At 34.7% G+C, this 23,679-nt stretch overlaps 1 protein-coding gene across 1 annotated transcript; it reads left to right on the top strand.

Annotated features, from left to right (window-relative positions):
- The first annotated feature begins 1,113 nt into the window (after positions 1-1,113).
- ATP6V1H (ATPase H+ transporting V1 subunit H) lies at positions 1,114-23,208 on the top strand. Its single transcript, XM_015820152.1, has 14 exons — positions 1,114-1,171; positions 3,602-3,724; positions 4,830-4,932; positions 6,986-7,075; positions 8,222-8,335; positions 8,427-8,531; positions 9,509-9,550; positions 11,539-11,636; positions 12,234-12,426; positions 13,402-13,580; positions 14,886-15,011; positions 17,569-17,670; positions 18,506-18,619; positions 22,915-23,208. The coding sequence occupies exons 2-14, from the start codon at positions 3,621-3,623 to the stop codon at positions 22,973-22,975; spliced, it is 1,431 nt and encodes a 476-aa protein (XP_015675638.1). The 5' UTR covers positions 1,114-1,171; positions 3,602-3,620; the 3' UTR covers positions 22,976-23,208.
- Positions 23,209-23,679: the final 471 nt, after the last annotated feature.

Below are 23,679 nucleotides of genomic sequence, written 5' to 3'. Positions count from 1 at the left end.
TGATAATTAGACAGTATAGATTATAGAAAGAAGACAGTTATGTTGTAAGCATATAGTACGGGAATTTATAGTATAGCAAGTACAATTTATAATTGTACTTATAATTGGTATAAAGAAGATCAGAAGCTACTTCTTTGTATCTAATAATAATAATAATAATAATAATAATAATAATAATAATAATAATAATAATAATAATAATAATAATAATAATAATAAAAAATAATAGTAAAGTTGGAAGGGACCTTGAAGGTCATCTAGTCCAACCCTCTGCTCAGGCAGGAAACCCTATACCATTTTGGACAAATGGCTGTCCAGTCTCTTCTTAAAAACTTCCAGTGTTGGAGCATTCACCGCTTCTGGAGGCAGGTTGTTCCACTGGTTAATTGTTCTCACTGTCAGGAAGTTTCTCCTTAGTTCTAGATTGCTTCTCTCCTTGATTAGTTTCCATCCGTTGCTTCTTGTCCTGNCAGGCGCTTTGGAAAATAGCTTGACTCCCTCTTCTTTATGGCAGCCCCTGAGATATTGGAACGCTGCTATCATGTCCCCCCTCATCCTTCTCTTCATTAAACTAGTGGTAGGCAACCTCGGCTCTTTTATGACTCATGGACTTCAACTCCCAGAATTCCTGAGTCAGCATAGCTGACTCAGGAATTCTGGGAGTTGAAGTCCATGAGTCATAAAAGAGCCGAGGTTGCCTACCACTGAACTAGACATACCCAATTCCAACAGCCGTTCCTTATATGCTTTAGCCTCCAGTCCCTTAATCATCTTTGTTGCTCTTCTCTGTACTCTTTCTTTCTTTTGTATTTTTCTTTCCCCCCCCTTCTTTAAAAAGTCTTTAATAAAAATGAGAGAGAGAGAGAGAGAGAGAGAGAGAGAGAGAGAGAATACCATGATTCTTATGGATGCTAGAAGTTGCGTTCACAGCACCCAGACAGGGAAGGGTTACGGCTCTCCGCCTAGCACCTAACGTAGCGCTTTAGCGGAGCTTGGGCCGCTCTCGGAGACCTTGTCGGCATCCGTAGCTCGTTCAGTGGGGCTGTCAGCTGAACTGTGTCATATGACCGTGAGTGTCGGTTCTCCTTTCTCCGCTCGGTGGCTGACTGCGAATCAGTCGTCGTCGCGTCTGCCGAGTCCGGGGCGTTTCGTTGCCGGCTTGCGAAGAGAGGTGAGATTCATAGCTCTTTCTCCCTTCAAAGGTCACCCAGCAGGTCGGGGGAAACTTGGAATTGGAGGGCAGCGGGAAGGCGAGAAGGCGCCTCTGCTGTCTTTCTCCCCAACCGCGCTCGGATAGACGTTGCTGTCGCCGTGAAACTCGGTAGAGGAAGGAGAGGTGAACGGCCTCGCTCCCAAGGAGCCCGTTGCCAGCAGTATCTTGGAGCCGTGGGCCCTGCAGAGACTCCCCAATTCAGGGGTAGTCAACCTTGGCTCTTTTATGACTCGTGGACTTCAACTCCCAGAATTCCTGAGCCAGCTGTGCTGGCTCAGGAATTCTGGGAGTTGAAGTCCACGAGTCATAAAAGAGCCAAGGTTGACTACCCCTGCCCCAATTCAATTGTCTTGCCTCCAGCGCCGACCCTTTAGGCTTCACAGGGAAGGTCACACAAGGCGGTGGTTCTTTGCTACCTTGCTGCGGTCAGACGTGTTTTTCCTTTCCCTATTTTTAGGAGGAAAACCTGTTATTAATATGATTTTCATGATTCCTTGGATCTATAATATTCAGACAGCGGGTTCTCTATAGAAAAAAATATGTTAGATAGGTCAGATGATTTAAGCAAATAAACTGGGTACATGTAATAAATCTTGCATGGACAGATTGTGAGAAGGAAACGGCTTGTTCCAAATATTGTAGCTTTTTGAATCTTTATGCCCCTGAGTTTGCTGAATTCTTATTGCTCCTTCCATCGTTTTGTTAAAGGTAGGAATGATTTCTTACCACGTTACCTTTAGAGTGCCACAGATTATTTGCAGGGTGATAGCGCTGAACTTGGCTAGATTTTTTTGAACAAATCATAGGCCATATCATTCCTGCAGATGCCTTTCTCAGAATTAAACCTTGCTTTTGTTAGCATGCTTTAACGAAAAAAGCAGTAATAGCTGCTTCGTCCAATAATAGATGTGTATTTGCAGGGGAAGGAATGGAAGGGAAGGAAGGATTAATCTGGTTTTTTGCATATGGTTAAATCACTGTAATACAGTTTCAGCTGGTTTGGTCAAAGTAGAGTTGGCTAGTACCATCAACATCCTGCCCCAGTCATGACTTGATGCAATAAAAGCTAAATAGTTGTTTTGGCATCAGAAATTCAGAGTAGGCCAGAAGCTATTTGAGGAGAAAACTAAATGGTGAAGGTCATTGGTGTGAGGATATTTAGCTGTGCTTCTGCTTTTTTATGTTAGCATAAACAGTTGATATTACATTGGGACATTAAATACAATTTGTCCATGTGTTTTCAAAAATAAGCTATGTTCTGTGATCAGTTGCACTTAAATTAGGAAAAGCATGTGTAGAACTTTAGTTTGAAATGTAAATTTTAAATTATGAAACAATAGGAAGAACCAAAGCCAATACCTGCTTTCTACATGGAATTGGATGTGGAAACTGAATTGAGATTCTTTTCTTTCATAAGGGGTCTCTGTTTAATAAATAACAGGAATTTTATTTTGGTAACAGATGTGTAATAATCTGTAATAATGGGGTGCACAATATTTTGTTTCCCGAAGTAAATTGTTACTTGCAATTTACAGAGATCTAACCAAGAAAAAATAACCACAATAAAGTACATTTTAAATCATAAAAACAATACTCCCCCAATTTACAGTTATTAAAAACTTAGTTTAAAAAAGCCATGCTAATTATGTATCAATTATTTCAGAGGGAGTGCATTTTTTTACTAATACTTTAACTCCAACTGGGATTCTGTAAGAAAAAAAAATAGTTTTATTAAAATGTCCAGAAAATTGGTGCCATTACATTAAGTCTGGTTCTCTTCTTACTGAATGAGGTATGAGCATTTGCATGCTCAAAAATATTTTTTTATAACATACATTATAATATGGAGTTTTGTCAATCCAGGTCTGTGAGTTAGTAATACAGCATAAACACACGATGATTCATTTTGTGAGGTGTGTAGCATTTTTATGTTTATAAGAACTTTTGAAAATAGTTCAAAAGTTGAATAATTGAATTAAATAGAGTGCAGCCAAGGAATTGTTTAATTTTCATACTTTATATATGAAATTTATACACACACACACATTTCATTACCCAAACTAGGTAACATCATCAGAGCTAGTAATGAGTGCTATTTGCTTTATATTTGTTTATATACTGGTGGCTTGCCTGTCAGTGTTGGTGGGGGTGGTCTTAGAGATTGTTTGCTTGGGCTGTTTACTTTTGGCTCTTTGGCAATTTTTTGGTTGGGGTATTGTTGATCTGAAGTTAATAAACTTAGATGACATTTAAATTGGAAGTTCTGCAAAGGTATTAAAATTTAGCTTTTCAGATCAGTGAAAGTAAATTGATTTCAGTGTTCATGTATTGTCTGAAGCATTGTTCAGGTTTATTGTAAACTCATATTTATCTTTGTTTTCTTAATAGGAATTAAATTACAGTAATTATGGATATCCGGGGTGCTGTTGATGCTGCTGTCCCAACCAATATCATTGCTGCTAAAGCAGCTGAAGTTCGGGCTAATAAAGTAAATTGGCAGTCGTATCTACAGTAAGTTTTGAAATGGGTACAAATGATTATAAATGGCATAATTTTTCTAAAATAGTTGCATATTTTAGAGCAGGAGTCTCCAACCCCTGGTCTGTGGACTGGCACTGGGCCATGGCATGCCAGAAACTGGGTCACGCAAACAAGCAAAGCCCCATCTGTGGGATGCAGGCAGCATGTGAAACCACGCCCGCCTTTTGTTCGTGAAAAGACCTCTCTCCACGGAATCAGTCCCTGGTGCCCAAAAGGTTGAGGACCACTTTTTTATAGTAGGTGTATTGGAAACTAGAGCACTGTTTAAGATCTGGAAAAATCTTGAGTCAGTGGAAATTGGGGAAAATGATTTGTCAGTTATTAGTAATAAGATATTTCAGTGTAGTAGTATAATTGTGAACCACGCTTCTAGTAACATGTTAAATGTTAGCTAAAACCAGATTTTCAGAATAGCAACTTGTCCATCGACTTTATTTTAACCAATTATATATTCAGAAAGATATGTAGTCTGGGTACAAATACTTTTGGGATAGCTAATTATATCCTTTTTCATACCTTCTCATCCCACTACTTATGTTAATAAATTATTGCTTCATAGCAAAACAAGTTTCTATTGTTGGCTTCGTTTTTCTTCTTGAGGACACTTGAAAATTAAAGCTTATTTGGATAAATAGATGGACAAGGTTTTTCATACTCTTCTGTATTCTGCCCCCTCCCCCCATGCCCAAGACATTGATTAAAACATACATATTGTAACACATTTGGGGAGGCAGGGGCATAATGTATTTCCAGAAGACAGCCAGGACATGGCTAACATAAAGGACACATGTAAATTTTTAAACAAAGGAAAAAAATGCTCGCACTTGTCTAAGGAGCTTTTAAACAATTCTTGAAACTAAGTCTCTAAAATGAGTGGTAAATACTTTAAATGTGAGACATAAAGCTTTTCTTTATGAGGTAATATTTGTCACCCAGTTAGCCCACCCAGTTCATCATTTCATATTTATGTTTTGGAATATAAGTGATTTTATAAGCAATTGTGGGAATTCTAGGGCAGAAATAAATTAAGGCTACAAATCAGAAGTGCTAAAAAAAGATTTTTTTTCTTTTGCAGAGGGCTAATGATTTCAGGAGAAGACTGTGAATTCATTCAAAGATTTGAACAAAAACGGAGTCCAGAAGAAAAGCAAGAATTAATACAAACAGAAGGCAATCAAGTAATACCGTTTCTGTGGGGCAAATAATTAGTGTTCTGAATTGTTTTGGTTTTATTTTTTTTATTTGTTATTGTAATTTTTTTGGTTTGGAAAGGTTTGTAATCTGTTCTTGTATGCAGTAGTCACAGTTTTTTCAAACTACTTACATTATTAATGTGACATACTTAAGTTATTTTGATAGTTTAAAAATAGTGTGTGCCCCTGACAAATATTCTCCAGGGAATAGCAGTTAATCCCTACAGTATATTATTTTACAAACTTCTCAAATTAGAAATAAATCCTATTGGCTTCTGTGGTGTTTTGCCACAATAAAATTATTCAGCAGTATAATATATTTATCTGAGTACTCTTTTACTAATTATTTGCCATTATTAACAATGAATCCTGAAACAGTATTCACATTTTGTTATTTGATATGGCTAGAAGATAAATTACATATCTCTGTATGTCACTGATTCATATTTTGACACTCAGTAATCGATAGCGGATGCACAAATTGTTTACATCAAGATTACTGAATTTTCATGAAAAATTTGATTATCAGGAAAAACAATCTGTTTTCTGTTACAATCTGGTGTTCTCTGTTATTCAGACAATAGTATATTCTACAGTCCCGTATCATTGACCATGCTAGTAAGCATTAAAAATCAAATTGTATAGCATAATCTAGTTGCCTGTACCTGGGAAATATGATGCTTAATTTGTGATATGCAGTCATACATATATGAATTTACCCTTTTAGAACTTCCCACTACAATTATGCCAGCAAGCTCCATAATAAGATGGTTAACAAAAGTCTGATGATTGTGCCATACTATTATAGATTGCATAGTAAAGCTGAAGCTATATGTTGCTTTTATACTCTTTAATAGCCATGCTAGGGTAAATAGATTGTTAGTTTATTTGTTATATCTAGAATCATCAGAAGAGTGGAAGAATCCTTGGAGGTCTTCTAGTCCAGGACCCAGTCCAACAACAGCATAGTCCAACAATATGTGTTGGTGTGTTATTAACAGCAAAACTATGCCATTGTTGTGTGCAGAATACTTCAGTTTGAAATATTTTGAGTGCAAAATATTATTATATGTTAGAAACAGCTGTTCTGACCTTATAGAAAATACTAGAAACTCATAATGACCCAAACTCAAGGCAGCATTGTTTTGAGTTTGAAACTTTTCACGATAGTTAAACTTTTTTTATATAAAATCAGAATAACTTTTTAGAATCTGAAATGTAACATTTTGTGCAGCCCTTATATACACAATTATTTCTTGCAAAGGAATCTAGAGGGATATTTTCTTTTCCCTTCTCCCCCACTTTAGTGAAATATTTATGAATATTCTAAGAAAGCTTGTGGAGGGCAGCATAGGTGAGAGGGTGTCAGGAAGACTTCTTTGTATGAGTATATATTCATAGTTCTATTTATTTAAGTTATTTTATTATATTCTCCACCAGCCAGTAAAACCCATTAAGGAAACTGTTTGAAGAAATATCCATGTTAATATAATTGTGTGTAAATGCAATCTTGTTTCTCTTAATGTTCAACTGTTACAGTTCTAATCTTTTGGAAAAGTGAAGGAAAAAGAGGCATTTGGTTACAAATGATTTTGTTTATTTTTTCCCAAGTTACTTTTGAAAATCAAGTTGGCATTTCAGCATATTTCCATTTGGTTAATGTGGTTTAACATATATAATTTACTTTAGGGGCAAGTCTTTGCTATTCCTCATATAAATCGCAGCAAATATTAGTTTGTATGAACCTGAATTAGAAGTAACAGAATATATGTTTTGTTTTAAATATGTTGTGCGCCGCCCTGAGTCCCGTTGGGAGAAGGGCGGCATATAAATTAAATTTATTATTATTATTATTATTATTATTATTATGCAGTGTTTATTTTTATATATTGAAGAGAAGAATAAAGCTGTTGTTGCTCCTCCATATGAAATCCAATTGTTTCAATGATAACTGAAAGAATGGAGTTTGTGCAATAATAATGTGCTTCATGAAAGCATTGTAGCAAATCGACATCTAAACAATTATTTTTTTTCCTAGTGTGCTAAAACATTCATAAGTCTGATGACTCATATCTCCAAGGAACAGACAGTTCAGTACATTTTAACTATGGTTGATGATATGCTACAGGTACGTTCATTAACTATTTTTATGATTAACTAATTGATATGCAGGTTTCTTATTTCAGTATAGCGGGCTTTTTACTTGATATCCACTTTCCCAGTAATGCTGGGCAGATTATACTTCCTGTGAGTACGATCTTTTAGAAAATACTTTAGCCATTTTTTACAGTGTGGCATGATTACATTTATATCTTGAAAACAAATAATGCATCAATTGATCTACTTGTAAAATGTATCAAAGAAAGTTGAATCTAATTGTTAAGCTGCTTCTCAATAAGCAGGACTTTCATCGTGCTATACAATAAAGAGTAGTCAACCTAGTATCCTCCAGATATTATGGACTATGGCCTGCTATCTCATCCAGTTGATAGTTTTGGCTTATATCTGTGAGACCTGCTTCAGAATTATTTGGGTCTAGATTGATGAAAAATGCAGAATTAGACTGCTAACTGGTATGCCATACTTACGTTAAAAGAAATTATTGCCAATTGCTTTTCAGGAATAATATAAAGTCATGGTAATCTGGAAATATTATTTACTCTCATAAGCATCTTCATTTCTGGCCAGGGATATTAAATTAGTTTTGCTTTATCAATTCCTTCTCTTGGCTTGAATCCTATAAAACAAATAATGTTTACTACTGTTTTTATAGCATCTGAATTAATAAATGATCCTTTTATTCTTAGATATTATTCCAATGAAGTTTGCATCTTTCAATTTAACTTAGAATATTTTTTTGTAGTTTGGCTTTGCTAAATATCACAATTATTTGCATTTTTAATGGTGTGTAATTTTATCAAAACATTAAATTGGGGGAGGGGCTGTTTTTCAATCTAGCACTTTTATATGCCTCATTGAAGATCATTTTAAGTGCTATGATAATGGATACATTGCAACAGCAAGGGAATCAAATGGCAAATGGACTGCAAGATGTGTCGATAATGGTGCATTATCACCGGCTTTAATCTAGTTTACTATTATCACCTAATCATAGCACTAATGCAGAATGAACATCAAAATGTAATTCTTTGTATGTGTTATATGCATTGCCTATCTTGCTGGAACCATTTTGAATTAAATCCTATATAAATATCAGTCATGATCCTTCCGTGCTGGTATCAATGTAGTTCATTTAATCTGTTTCTTTCAACAGGAGAATCACCAGCGGGTTACTATTTTCTTTGACTATGCAAAGAGGGACAAGAACACTGCATGGTCTTATTTCCTGCCAATGTTGAATCGTCAGGATCTTTTCACTGTGCATATGGTGAACTTTCAATCAATAAAAACCCCAAATTTGCCAAGTAGTATAATCTTCTAGAAAGAACTGAAATGTTTTTTTCTCTATTGTTTTTCAGGCTGCCAGAATTATTGCTAAACTAGCAGCTTGGGGACGGGACCTGATGGAAGGCAGTGACTTAAATTATTACTTCAATTGGATTAAAACTCAGCTTAGTTCACAGGTATATGTAGTCATACTTAAAATATCTGTAAATTAAATTACTTCAGTTAAAATAGTCTTAACAGAAATTATTTTGCTATTCTGTGCTGCATCTGTATTGGTAGAATTTTGTTACTTTCAATGAGACATCTTTTTAAAGTGATGAGCCTATAAACATTCACTGGGCTTCAATAAAGTTGGTCAATATGGGGTGTATGGCCTTGTTGCTGGCCTTCTCCTGAAAAGTGCATGAAACTAATCTGTGTATTTGAGTACCACCAGGTAGCATCCCACAACTAGAAAATTTCCTATCAGCTTTTATGCTAAGAAAAGTTACTGGGTGTATTACAACACAGAAGTCATGATTATATTTTACTATGACAGTAAGCTCTATAGAAACCTGTGGACTTCTGTTCTATTGATTAATGAAACACTGGAAGTTTTTCAGAAGAGACTGGACAACCATTTGTCTGAAATGGTGTAGGGTTTCCTACCTGAGCAGGGGGTTGGACTAGAAGACCTCAAAGGTCCCTTCCAACTCTATTACTACTACTACTACTACTACTACTACTACTACTACTACTACTACTACTACTACTACTACTACTACTACTACTATTGTTATTAAACAAAGCAGAAGATTCTAGTATGAAAATTAAAATATGTTCCTGAAGTCCAAATGTCATGAACTTGACTGAATTCTGGGTATTTTTGTGGATATTTTCAGTTTAAAAAGTCCATACATGAGAATGAAATAAAAAGGACATACTGTGCCCAATTATTCTGTATGAGTCTTCAGAACATAACTTGTGTTTGTAATTGATGCAAACATTGGAATTGCTTCTTTAGAAACTTTCCTTTCTATTAACTTTTATTTTTTCTTTTGCCTTTTTATTTTTTCCTACTTTTTCTTTTATGTTTCTGTAGTTTTTTAAATCAAGGTAAATTTCCTTTAAATAAAAATAATTCTGAGAGTATATGTTTTTTGTTTTATGCCAGAAACTACGTGGTACTGGAAGTGGTAATGAACCTGGAACTGATGTAAGTATCTATTTCTTCCAGAATATAGGCTGGATCTGGGTTAACCTTAGTTCTTTTGGGTAGCAATAGGAAGCTAGTCTGGTTTCAGCAGGATATGCTAAATTATTTTTTAGTAGGAAGCTCTTGAAATAATACTTATTTGAATTCTCTTTCAATTCTCTTTTTATTCTAAAATCTTACTCATTCAAGAGTCTAAGGCTTCTCAGTGAAGTGTCTACTAAAATGTGCCTGATGGAAACCTATCAGCCAGAATTTGCAAAACTAGACTGTTAGCTTAGAGAATCTAAGGATCCAATGTAATAGCACTGCATGCAGCACTGAAGTATTTAGGAAATCATGTCTAGAATATTCCTAGCTCTTCAGTCAGTTTTGTTGAAGAGGAGGATGTATGGATGATTGAAGGGTGGTATGTTGTAATGAGAAGTGGGACCCAGTTGAAATGCTGGCATCCTCAAGCTAGAATACAGGTTGTGGTAAGCTGCTTTGGTAGTGGCTTGTGTGTAGATAGTCATAAGAGAATGCAGGAACAGTATTAGTAACCATTAGTGAGCAACCAGCTATAGTCAGCATAGCAACCCAACAAAAGATCACTGCTTAGCTTTCAAGCCTTGAACATGGCATCTCTGGAAAGGCAGCAGTTGGGACATTTGCAATCAAATGGAAAAATGATTAATAGGGAGACTTCATTGGCTCTGCTGTTCCCCGAAGAACTTCAAGCTTATCCTTCTATAAGTCACAGGTTCTCTTAGTTAATCCTCATAAAGGGATTGGCATAATTAGCTACCTTGTGGAGACTTTTTGACCCTAAATATGATTAGTTAAAGGGAATAGAAGCTGGAATTTTGATGGATTCTTCAATAACTTGCTGACATGTTTTTGCGTGTGCATAAATGAAGAAGCACAAGAGCTTATCAGTTTACTAGATTTTTTAATACAGTACTTGCTTGTGTAATATTGTAAGACACATTGACTGTTTTAGATACTATAGCTTCAGTTTAAATATTCAGAAAAAAATATACGTTGAATCTACTACATAAATTTCTTTTCCTATTTTGGAATCTTAATTGTAGGAAAAGAATTAATAATAATTAAGAAAAATTCTGCTAAGATACATCCATCTCAACTGTGTGGGTTAGTTACTGTATACATGAAGCATACTACATGACTACTTATTAGATATTCTTTGGAAACAGTGTAGTAATATCGCTTGGTTGCATGCTGAACATTTTGTAAATCAGTCACTGCTATGAAGTAGGCATGCAAGAACATGCAAGTTCAACTTCAGAACAGATCTGGGACTTTTTGATTTGACTAAATTCAATCTTGGAAAGGACCTAATGCACTTAGTTCTGGTGAGTTTCTTCTGAAATCATAATTATTTTGGTTTAAGTGCTTTGTGGCACCAGATTTTTGTTTATTATTTTCTTTATATAAAGGTATGAAAGAATGAAATAATCCACATTCATTGGAGTACTTCTAGCTTTTTAAGTTCAAACATGAATATTTTAATCAGCACAGAATGTGTTTTCAGTGTTGTTACTCTATTAATCGTTTTGAAAAGATCAGTCTTACACTCCTTATTAAATAAATAGGGTTTTTAAAAATAAATCTCATAAATATATTTGGATAGATCATAGGAATCTATAGAAAAACAAGACAATGTTGTTAACATGCATTGTCTATAGGTACTTAGAAGGTCTTAGCCCAAAAAGATACTGCAATTTACCTAAGAATCTAGTATTGAGAAAGTTATTGTGCATGTAACCCAAAGTCTTAATAAACCAATGAACAGCCTGATATATTTGGTGAATTAGAGTGAACATTTTGTTTTGTTTTTTAAATTGGGCTTCCTCCAACTTGAAAGTAGCAACAGGCATTTCTAGCGTTGGGCCAGATTCTGCTTTCAGGATCAATGAATATTTGAAAACTTCTTACTTAAATCATATTATGTACATATCTTTAGGGAAGTATATTCTTCTTTCATGTAGAGTTCACAATATGTCCAATGTGTTGCTGGGTGTTTGCAGTTGATGCTCAGAGTCAATGAATACCGTTTTGCGTGGGTAGAATCAGATGGAGTAAACTGGTAAGTATTTGTAAGAAAAATATGAATGTCTGCTGTTTTAGTGGACTATCTTATTGGGGCATATTTAGATGTCTGATTTAGCAGAATATCATTGTAATGTCTTTTAAAAGAGACATTCTCTGTTGATAAGCAGAAGATTGTACTTAAAAGAATAATGGGGACTGCTTATTATATTATGGGCAGGAACACTGGAATAACGGATGATAAACACAAATCTAAATTCATTTAAAATTGCTATTCTGTTCACAGTAAACTTGGATTAAATTGCATTGAATGTTGAGGAGTTGCTGCAGGACATTTAAGTTAGAGGAAAATATACTCATGTTGAATGTTCAATCAAGGCACTCCATAAGTGCAATTCAGCAGTGAAATTAATAATAGTTGTGGCTCTCAGGAAAACATGTAACTTCATTACCCAGAGAAAATACAGATGCCTCCCATGGCCATTGCTGTTTAAAAGAATTCTAAAAATCAGGCTCCACAAGATTATTAAAAAAAAAGAGAGAGACCAGCTTTTCAAGATCTTGGGAATAAAGGCAAAATGGAGACTGATCAGATAGAAACTGTATTTTCTATATGTCTTTTTTTCTCCTCCAGTATAATGGGAGTATTGAGTAACAAGTGTGGTTTCCAGCTTCAGTATCAGATGATTTTCTCTGTCTGGCTTTTGGCCTTTAGTCCTCAAATGTGTGAACACTTGCGGCGCTACAATATTGTTCCTGTTTTATCTGACATCCTTCAAGAGTCTGTAAAAGAGAAAGTAACCAGGATCATTTTGGCAGCATTTCGGGTAAGTGGACGAAGCACATTGACTAGATGAAACATTTGTTGGCAATACTTAGTTAGTGACAAGGTGTCCCAATTTTGATTAGGGGGACTATTTAGGAGGGGTTATCTGTGCCACAGCTTTGAATTAGACTTACATTGCCTATTAAAAAAAGAGAGAGATGCAGCATTAAACTGCATGGTAAATTTTGCCAAACCACTTTTCCTTAATATTTTCAGATTTTAAACTTGTGAAGCCAAATCCACTATACTTGCACACTCAGAATCTCCTTCCCTTCATGCAACTTTCACAGGCAAGGAAGCTTATTACTCCAGAGTAGAATTTGGGAGCATTTCAGTAGCTGTAGAAAGAAAAGGAATCTTCATTTTTCAATTCTGCTGATAAGAGTTTTGATAGAAAAAAGCCATTGGACACCATTTTCTCTAAATTGTTTTAGAGAAACTGAAGGTCTGAACAAATGTTGTTAATGGTGATTGATTGATTGATTATGTGCCGTCAAGTTGGTGAATCTTTGCAATCCCTTACAAACATTTTTCTCCACGATGATCTGTTCCTAACTTGGTTGTTCACATTTTCTAATGATTCATCCATTGCCATTGTAATGGCATCCATCTACTTTGCTGCTGGTCATTCTCTTCTCTTTCATCTTATTTTCCCCAGCATTAGAGTCTCTTTCAGAGAGGAGTGTACAATATACGTCACATAATGTATCAGAAGTAGGATAATTTGAGCTTGGTCCTTTGTGCCTGCAGTGAGTGGATTTGTATGTTGATCCTTTTATTTGTTTCCTTGGCTGTTGTTAATGGTATCATTTAAGTAAAAAAACAACAACTGTAAAATTGTCCTTGTAAGCTTACTGGAGGGAACAGCTTAGTGGTGTTAATAAATATTAAAATATATGGGCACAAATCACAAAACAATCTATTTTTCATTTATGATAGATGACATTTTAAAAATTCCTTATATTTTTTCCCCTAGAATTTTCTAGAAAAGTCTACTGAGAGAGAAACCCGTCAAGAATATGCTCTTGCCATGATCCAGTGCAAAGTACTGAAGCAATTAGAAAATTTGGAGCAACAGAAATATGATGACGAAGATATAAGTGAGGATATAAAATTTCTTTTGGATAAACTTGGGGAGAGTGTCCAGGATCTCAGGTAAATTTTGCACTTAGAATCTTAAAATGGCATAATAAGAGTGTTGGTCAGATTTCAGTTAAAACTGTTTTCCTCACAAAACCATTGGTTATGATCAGATATAAATTTAGACATTAAGTAAACAGTTAATCTAAAAATGCTGTTCCTAAAAACTTTGCAGGAAATCATTTTGAGAGCCCTTAGAAAAACCTCTTCTAATAAATTGTGTCTTTAGATGGTTTGTACTTAAAATTCAAAATGTTTTAAAAACTATCTGGTGGTTATCATTTGTCATAGCTACCACAAGTAGCCTTTCAATTAGACCCCTCATTATAACAAAAGCACCAAATAATGAAGAATTAATAAAGACTATTCAATATTATTAACATAGTTAACTCTTTTTAAATTTAAATGATGATTTTATGGTTCAGATATCTGGATAATGAGTGAATTTCATAGAGCTTATAAATCCATATTTTGAAGGATAGGAAAATATTCCAAGAGACAACAGTCTCTTAGAACAAAGAATGTTGAATCTGAGTCTTCTCAGCAATATTACCACCAGTTTAAAAATGAAATTGTAAAATCACTGGAACTGCAGGAGAAACAGCTTTAACAGGATAGCAATTTTTTCTTTGATATTAGAAACGGCAGACTATATTTTTTCATCAGTTTAAAATAGAGGTTAAAAAAATAAAAAAGGAAGTCAACTCAAAAACAGAGGAAAAGTGTAAAAGGGAAAGGATGGTAGATGTAAGAAATCATTTAGCTTATTTTGGAATACATAATTAAATTTTAATCACATGGAATAATAATAGACGGTCTGCCTATTACACTGATAGCAAACCAGTTCATAAACAGAAAGAGAATACAAGACTGTCAATCTGGGATCGTGCTGACTTTGCAATATTGAAGAATAATTTGTTTTTGCTGGCCCCCATGCTTGGTGATTCCATAATTTCTGATATAATATATTCAATATTTATGCTGTATAATTTAAAAGTATATATATATATATAAAATTGTAATCATCTTTGTAATATCATATCGTATGAAACCAAAATAAATCAATAGTGGGTGACGAGTAAATCATTTGAGTAAGTATTCCCATACCCATTTTACACTTTCAGTATAAATGGAGTTCACAGCCAATACTTTTAAAACATTTTCTAGACTGCCCAGTAAACATGAAAAAGTGTTTCATTGAGTCTGGTAGTTAAGATTAGGAATATGCAGCTGTTCAGGTCAGGTGGAAAAAGCAATAGGATATCATGTATTGTTCTCAAGGATCTTTTGTTCCTAAATTCATCTTCAATTTTTCTGCAGTTCTTTTGATGAATATAGTTCAGAGCTTAAGTCGGGAAGACTGGAATGGAGTCCTGTTCACAAATCTGAGAAATTCTGGAGGGAGAATGCTGTAAGATTAAATGAAAAGAATTATGAACTGTTGAAGTACGTTCCCAGATTCCCTCCTTTTCCCCATTTTTTATTTAGCAATTGAAATGTATGTATTGCTCAGAACAGTGAAAATTACATTTAAAACCTCTAGGCAAGATAAAATTTAAATTTAAATTTCACTTCAGGGAAACATTTCCTCTTTAAACAAAATATAGAGGGTGATTCTTTAGATTGCAGCCCTTCTCCCTATCGTTTTGGGAATTGTCTTGGCATTCCTATTGGAAGCCTTCAGTTTTAAGACCATGTATTTGTGATTGCAAAAGAGCAAATAACATTTCTATTGTTTTCAGTTGTATATGCTACAACAAAGATATTAACTTATAAATTCTGTGTTATTAAATCACTAGGCATCCTGTTTTCAGAATTCTTATTTATATTTAATTTCCCCTCAATATTCAGACCATTCTTATCAGTAATAATTTTCTCAAAATTGATTACTTTTAAATATCCAAACTTTTCATTTACTTATACCATCCCAATATTTTCATATTTCATATATTATAAAAATACTATACTACTTATGGCTCTTATTCCTCTTACTATAGTGCCTTTATATCCAAAATTATTATTTTAACCATATTCAAACAAGTGTTTAATCATGTAGTACTCCATCTGGTAATTAGAATCAGTTCTCTTGAATCTAACTCTAGATTTCTTCTTTTGACAAGTAGCTTTCCAAGTTAGTATATTCCACTTGCCAGGGGATTCCTATATTTTGGTAGATATTGTTGGGAGTGAGAAAGACAGGTTATATATGATGTACGCTTTTTGTTTCCTAGACTCTAATGATTCTCCTGGCAGCTCTATAATCCATTTTATTAAATCTTTTTTCTTATCCTCAAAGTTTGTTTTGAAGTCTTGACAGATAAGATATCTTTTCCATTTTCATTGTTATGGCAAAAGTTTGTAGATTTTTTTCTGTTTGTATTAAGTTGTAATTCTCTTCATTTGTAGCTTCCCTGTTTAAGTCACTTCCTTCTACTTTGTATTCTGTTATCTGGTTTATTTGTTCATACTTTATCGTCTTTTTCTGAAAGTTTTTTATTTGTGATTTTAAATTGAAGATGTGCTCATTTATGTTGTCAAAGTGGTTTTTAATCTCATCATGGTTTGAAACCATTGTCATTTGAATCTGTTGTAGCATTGCATACATTTCCTCTTGGAAAGTATTTGTCTCATCTTAGAGTATTTTGCTCCTGCAGATCTCTGATGTTCCAGGCTAGGTACTTCAGAAGGGAATATTAGATGTGGTTTCCTGTCACTTTTAGATAGGTATGCAATATCCATTTTGTCTCCTCGCTCCAGGTAGTCTTTCACCAGTACCATAGTCTCTATGTTTAGCCTTATCAAACCGGCCAATCTTAAAATCCAAACACCAAATCTCATATAGTTCTTATCTTTTTTATATGGCTTCCAATTATCAAGGCATCAGTGAAAGCAGTGTTTTATAACAATTCTTCTGTTCAGGGGTCTTTGAATTATCAACCAGTCAGAATTGCAGCAAAATGTTTTGCCACCTTAAAGCCTCCCAGTAAATTCCCCCCTAGAAGATTAGCCAAGAATCAAAGTTTTTCTTTCTCTGCAAACAATTCTTGAGCTTACACAACAGTTAAAGTTCCCCCCCCCCCAGATACTTCTTAAGCTTATGGGTGGCCCAATATGTTTTCTTTCTTTGTTCCCAGCAGTTTTCTATTTAGCTGAGGGTTATTAAAGTTCAAGGGAACAGATTATTCTTTATTTCTGGGCATCTTGCCAATTTCTGAGTCATTATTATACTATTGTTCTAATCTATGCTCTAGTTCTCCACTAGATGTCAGTAGTTATTTATTTTCCAACTTTTTCAAACAAAGAATTATTTTTCTTTTTTAAAAATTTCATCAGGACTCTAGGATATAAAATCTTAACGGTTTTCTTAATTTTCAGATTTATTCAGACTATAGTAATATTAATTTCATTTCAGTATATTTCTTTTCCCCCTTGGAAGTTAATTCGCCATTTCCGTCTATGGAATCCCCCTCCCCTCACTTTCAGAGGATTTCTTGCTTTGGGGATCTTTTCTAAGAAATCAAAATAGAAGAGAGAAGATCGATACTCTCACCCAGTTCCAAGCACACTGTTCACTGTTGTTCTGGTTTGTGTTCTTGGACTTCAGCTGCTGGCAGCTTGGGCTAGACGCTGGTGTGCAGCTAGCCTTTCTCCTGTTAGAAGGCTTCCCCTGACTGCCATCGTTCCGTGATCATTGGGGTGCCCCTCTTTCTTTGTCGCCTCTCCGGGGTGATATCAGACCTATTTAGGGTCTCCTGGCAAGGCGAAACCAGCCGTGGGGTGCAGAGCCCCGCAGTCCCTTGGCTGCATCAGTGCAAGGCAGAACCGGAAGTCAAATTTATTCTTTTCATATGGTTAGTGGAGTTGTAAGTTAATATGGATTTAGTTGAAATATTTGTAAAAAAATTAGAATGTTTAGAAATATTTATTTCTAAACATTCTAAATATTTTAACAAATATTTTGTAAAAAATTTAATCTTACTATATACATAAAATTGTATTGTAGAATTTTGACAAAACTTTTGGAAGTATCAGACGATCCTCAGGTTTTGGCTGTAGCTGCTCATGATGTGGGAGAATATGTACGACACTATCCTCGAGGAAAACGGTAGGCAAAATTTACATCTTACATTTTCGTCCAGTTTTTATAATAGCTGTTTCAATATTAAATGGAAGTTTTTATATGGCTGCGTGCAACTATAAAATGCCTGCAACAGCTGTCCTATTAATTGTGTTAAGCTTTTAAATAGATGTATTTACTTGGCTTATTTGAAGATGTAGAAAATAATCTAAATGTCCCCATGGAAAATGAAGTTAATACTGGTTTTTAAAACATCATAGGAAATCAGAATTTATTAAAATCTATTAAAATTAAAAAGAATCTAATCTCTTTTTTATCTTCAAAAATTCTTGTTATTTTGTTTATATTTCCTGTCTGGCTACTGCTTCCATTGGAAACATTGACTGTGAATTCAAAACAAACTCCAGTGTTGCAGTTTAGCTGGCATTCCATTCGCTCAAGCAGCCATTCCAAGAGAAAATGGGTGCCAGGCTTCCATGTTGTATTTAATAAATGCAGAAAGATGAAGAGGGAGAATGCCATTTTGACAGTAAATCCTCTGAAGAACACACATTTCTATAGACTCTGAAGTAGGATGATTTCCTACTTCATTAGTCTGTTATTACATTTACATTTTTGTATAAGGAAAACTAATTATATTTTTTATGCTAAAGTTATGTGTATTTTGATTATTTAGAGCTGAGCTGTTTCACCTTCTGTTTAGAATCTGGAACAAGGTGACTCCTGTACAAGTTCATAATTTGAAATTTCTAATTGTGAGAAATCAGAAGAGGAAGTAATATCGAAAAATACACCTGCCCATGTCATCTTACACACCCCACCACCCCTTTTTCTTTCTTTCTTACTTACTTTCTTTGTTTAGTGTGATTGAACAGCTTGGTGGAAAACAGCTTGTGATGAATCATATGCATCATGAAGACCAGCAGGTTCGCTACAATGCCTTACTTGCTGTGCAAAAATTGATGGTTCATAACTGGTATGTGATGGCTAATTGTTATTTGTGTATTGACAAAAGGAATTAATTTTTTTAATTCATTAAATCTTTATTTATGAAGTATTGGTGATTAATAACGATATTCTAATTATTTTTGTTATTCACACCAATAAATGAAGGTAATATGGTTGAAATGGATTGGTATGGCTTTTTGTTATTTTTTTTCTAAACATTTTTGCTATTATTGATATTTCAGTACTTAACAAAGGCTTATTTGTACACTTATTTGTATTTGTTGAGTTCCCAATGGATGTTTGATGAAATATAACTGAATGTATTATTAACAGTTTGTGCTTTTCGTTTATTTTTTGTAGATTTTAATGAAATTTCTTGCAAGATTTTATTATTCCTTAATATGTTGTCCTTGAAATCTGTCTGTATGTGACTGATAAAATATAAATAGAATTTAATACACATTCTCCTTATACATCTATACATATAGTAAAATGTATTAATTACAGAAATTACGAATAACTAACCTGTCTACTTGTTTTACATACAAATCTATATGTACACTATTATTCAGATTATTACAAAAAATCTACACCCTGTCAGGTAGCTCCTAGAACTTAATAGCATTATTGCTTATGCAACAGACATAACATAATCAATACTACTTTACTTGGGCTCTATTTTTCCTGCAATTTTTCAGTGGCTACTTAGAATGCATGCAGCACTAGCAGTGATAGAACGTTTAGCTCAACGTCAGGAAAAAAAAGTTAAAAGTATTCATTTAAAAGTCCAGAAAGTCAGGAATACAATGGAACTGAGATTGTAGCATTATTAGCTGAATCTCATTACTGGGGCAAGGTTCTTTATAAGTTAAAAAAAACTAGTCTTATAAGATTAATTTTACCATCTCTAACTGTTATAAATAGTAGTTCTTCCTCTGTGAAACTTTGGCTATGAGACTTTTCTCATAATGGTTCTTGTAGCATTGTATAGATTGGTTATTTATTTATTTAAACCATTTATCTAGCCACTCTGGGGGTTGGTTAGATCAATCAAAACTTAAGACAACACATAAAACCATATTAAAACTATACAACTAAACATATTAAAATATTAAAAACAAATCTGGTGTTAAATCAAACTCTTAGTGTGCAGTTATCCAATCTGATACCAACACCTGGGAGAAAAGCCAGGTTTTCAAAGCTTTACAAAAGGCTAGGAGGGTGGAGGGCGGCCAAATTTCAGGGTGCAGAGTGTTCCACAGCCCAGGGGCTGTCACGGAATAGGCATGCTTCCTAGCTCCCATTGGAAGGCAATATTTAGGGGCAGAGACTAGATATGTGTCCATCCTACGTGACTGGTAGGCAGGTAGATATTCTTAGAAAAGGTGGTCCTGCAGATAACCTGGCCCTGTTCCTAGGCTTTAAAGATGATAATCAGCATGTTGAATGCACCAAGAAAGAAACTGCAAGCCAGTGTGGCTCACACAGCAAAGATGTTACATGGGCAAGCCTAGGGGGTCTGCATTACGGTGTGTGCTGTTGCATTGTGGACTAGTTGACATTGTTGGCTGATCTTAGAGGGCAGCCTCATGTAGAGCACATTGCAGTAATCCATACAGGAGGTGACCATGATCAAAGGCCTCCCAGTCCAGCTCACTACCACTCCTTTAATTTTTTTTAAAAAATAGTGGTATTCAAAAACATAAATTTGCAATTACTGAGTAGGCCTTGAACATTATTTTTCTCACTGTTTTGGCATCAGTTTGATTCTCACTGATGGCTACATTATTCCATACAAAGAGGACCATTGCGATAAGCACCTCATCAATAATAGCATAGCCCTACATTGTGAGACACAGATATAGTCAACTTTGTATGATTTTCTTTTTGAATGATAATATGAATATTGGAGGGGAAGGCATATATAAATACCATATATTTAGCTGACTTTGACAAAGTCTAGTAATTTTCAGAACTGCAAGATACTTCCAATATAAAGTTAGTGGATTAAATTACTGCGTTAGAGAAATTGGGCTAACAAATTATTTGTAATCGTGCACTGCACAAGGCTTTTGGCCTTGAAGAAATGTAAACAAGTTCTTTTTAGAATCAATTACTGTGCATCATCATCATCATCATCATCATCATCATCATCATCATCATCATCATCATCATCATCATCATCATCATAATAGTAAAGTTGAAAGGGACCTTGGAGGCCATCTAGTCCAACCCCCTGCTCAGGCAGAAAACCCTATACCATCTCGGACAAATGGCTGTCCAGTCTCTTCTTAAAAACTTCCAGTGTTGGAGCATTCACTGCTTCTGGAGGCAGGTTGTTGGTTCCTGAGGCTTACTTTAGCAGAAGTGGCAGCATTACATATTTATAATTCCTTTATTTAAAAGTAAAATAAAATTCTGATGGCATTAAATGTATAGTGTTTATGAACTCTACATTGTGTTAACTAGAAAGCTAATTTTCATTTTGTTGTTTGAAATTAACTTTATAATAATGTGAAGCTGTATAAAATATTAGACCTAAAATGTTCTTTGTAGTGTTCTCCAAGTTAATTTAACAAGGCTTAGCTATTTTTCCCCCAGTAATAAATGTTTTTTTCTTCTGGTCTTTTGCTACAGAGATTATGTTCAATGTCTTTGTTATTTTTAGTTTAACCTCTCTGTGCATCATGCAAGATAAGAGGGCTGGCATATGTGTGCAGATGAAAAAAATATTTTCTTGCAGAGTCTAAATAAGAATTCAGTCACAATTAAATTGCTCTGAGTAAAAATTCAGTTCCTTTGAATACACAAATGTTCGGCCCCCTGCTTGTCTTGTAGCAAATGTCTTTATTCAAGCACTTTAAATGGATGGCATGTTCCAGACCCCCCCTTTTAAATTCAGAAGCACAAAGACAGCACAAAGAAGTGCTGTGTTTCTACTTCTATTCTACTTCTTTCATAACTGTGAAATATTAAGTACACAGTCTTTAGGGATTACTAGATTTGAAGAGATTAATACCAACCAATGTGGTGCAATATTTAACATATTGAAGTAGGGTTGGTGAAACCTAGTCAGAAGTTCACATTTAGGCAGGGCAACTCACTGGATAATTTTGATCCAGTCTCTCTTTTTCAATCCAACCTATATCAAGGGATTGTGGGGACTGAATGAAGTGAGATTCCCATGTATGTATCCCTGTCTGCATAGGACCTTTTAGGTACACAAATGTTGTGGAATAGTGTAGCAGAGATGAGAAGAGGATCAAATTGCCTTAATTTTTTTCTAGAGAAATTGCCAGTTTTCCTAGCAAGGCTGATGTATTGTAATCTCTGAAGAGGCCACATGAGGTTTTTTAAAGGTTTTGTATAACTAAACAATAGCCTTGTTTTTCACCACCTTTTCCAAGAACTAATGTATGATGTACAATAACATTTAAAGCTATTATACTGCCAAAAAGGCCAACACAGTGCTAGGCTGCATTAACAGAGGGATAGAATCAAGATCACGTGAAGTATTAATATCACTTTACAATGCCTTGGTAAGGCCACACTTGGAATACTGCATCCAGTTTTTACGACGTAAAAAAGATGTTGAGACTCTAGAAAGAGTACAGAGAAGAGCAACAAAGATGATTAGGGGACTGGAGGCTAAAGCATATAAGGAAAGGCTGCTGGAATTGGGTATGTCTAGTTTAATGAAGAGAAGGACGAGGGGGGACATGATAGCAGTGTTCTAATATCTCAGGGGCTGCCACAAAGAAGAGGGAGTCAAGCTATTTTCCAAAGCGCCTGAAGGCAGGACAAGAAGCAACGGATAGAAACTAATCAAGGAGAGAAGCAACCTAGAACTAAGGAGAAACTTCCTGACAGTTAGAACAATTAACCAGTGGAACAACCTGCCCCCAGAAGTGGTGAATACTCCAACACTGGAAGTTTTTAAGAAGAGACTGGACAGCCATTTGTCTGAAATGGTATAGAGTTTCCTGCCTGAGCAGGGGGTTGGACTAGATGACTTCCAAGGTCCTTTCCAACTTTATTACTATTATTATTACTATTACTATTATTATTATTACTGTCCATGCTCTTCTAATATAAACTAGCATGAATTCTGTTTGATATTTGGCTTCCTTATTTAAAATTCAGATTTGAATATGTTCTCAAAAGTAGAATCTCTGAACTGCCAAAGGATTGGCTGGCCTTCAAACAGTAAATTGCATACTTGTTTTTCATTACCTATTGTTATTTATTCCTTTCTGAATCTCTATTTAAGTATTGTCTTTTCATAATTTTTTCTCTTCCCTTTTCCCTATTGCTTTTTTGTAGGGAATATCTTGGAAAACAGCTACAGTCAGAACAGCCTCAAACAGCTGCAGCACGAAGCTGAGCCTCAATTTTCTTTGATGAGATAACCATAATTGCTACAAGTAGCTTCAAGTAGACAGAAGAAAATAATATAGTTGAAGTCCCTTTAGCTGTCTGCTGCTGTGAGCTTTCCTGCCAATAAATCTTCCAATCTTGTTGCCTGAAGGAGCTTGTCTTGTAAATCATTTCATTTGCTAGCAAGAATACAACAGAATATTCCAGATAGCTAATGTCTAATGTCTTTATTTTATGTATTTATTGTCTTTAAAAAAATAAAGAATAATTATTCCATATTGTTTAATTGTCTTTTTATTGTTCTTTATTGGCTGCAAATCAGGTTTGCTTTGAAAAGTGATTGAGTTTTCTTCTTATTGATTTATTTATTGAAAGCATTTTTATCTGGTTCTTCAGGCAAAATTTAACACCGCTTCCTTTTTGTGCCATTTGTAATAAAATCGTTCCTTTTTATTTTACAATTTAAAATACGGGAAAACAAATAGGCAAGGGAAAGAAGAATTTAAAAAAAATCTTTGGCACCAATTTTTTAAATTATGGATTTAGATACAATTTTAGGGAAAGGAGATGAAAAGCCTGACAGAGTTGTCGTTCAGCACAATGAATGGAATTGTCCTGCTTGCCATTCCCACTTCCTTTCTGCCTGGCTCCTTTTCATGATTAAGTTGATAATTGATTAGGACAAAGGTCCTGCTGCCAACATCCTTCCGT

This window comes from Protobothrops mucrosquamatus, unplaced genomic scaffold (assembly GCF_001527695.2).
Source record: "Protobothrops mucrosquamatus isolate PMUCROS unplaced genomic scaffold, P.Mucros_1.0 scaffold1077, whole genome shotgun sequence".
NCBI classification, from domain to species: Eukaryota; Metazoa; Chordata; class Lepidosauria; order Squamata; family Viperidae; genus Protobothrops; species Protobothrops mucrosquamatus.
This window is presented reverse-complemented; position numbering and strand designations above follow the sequence as displayed.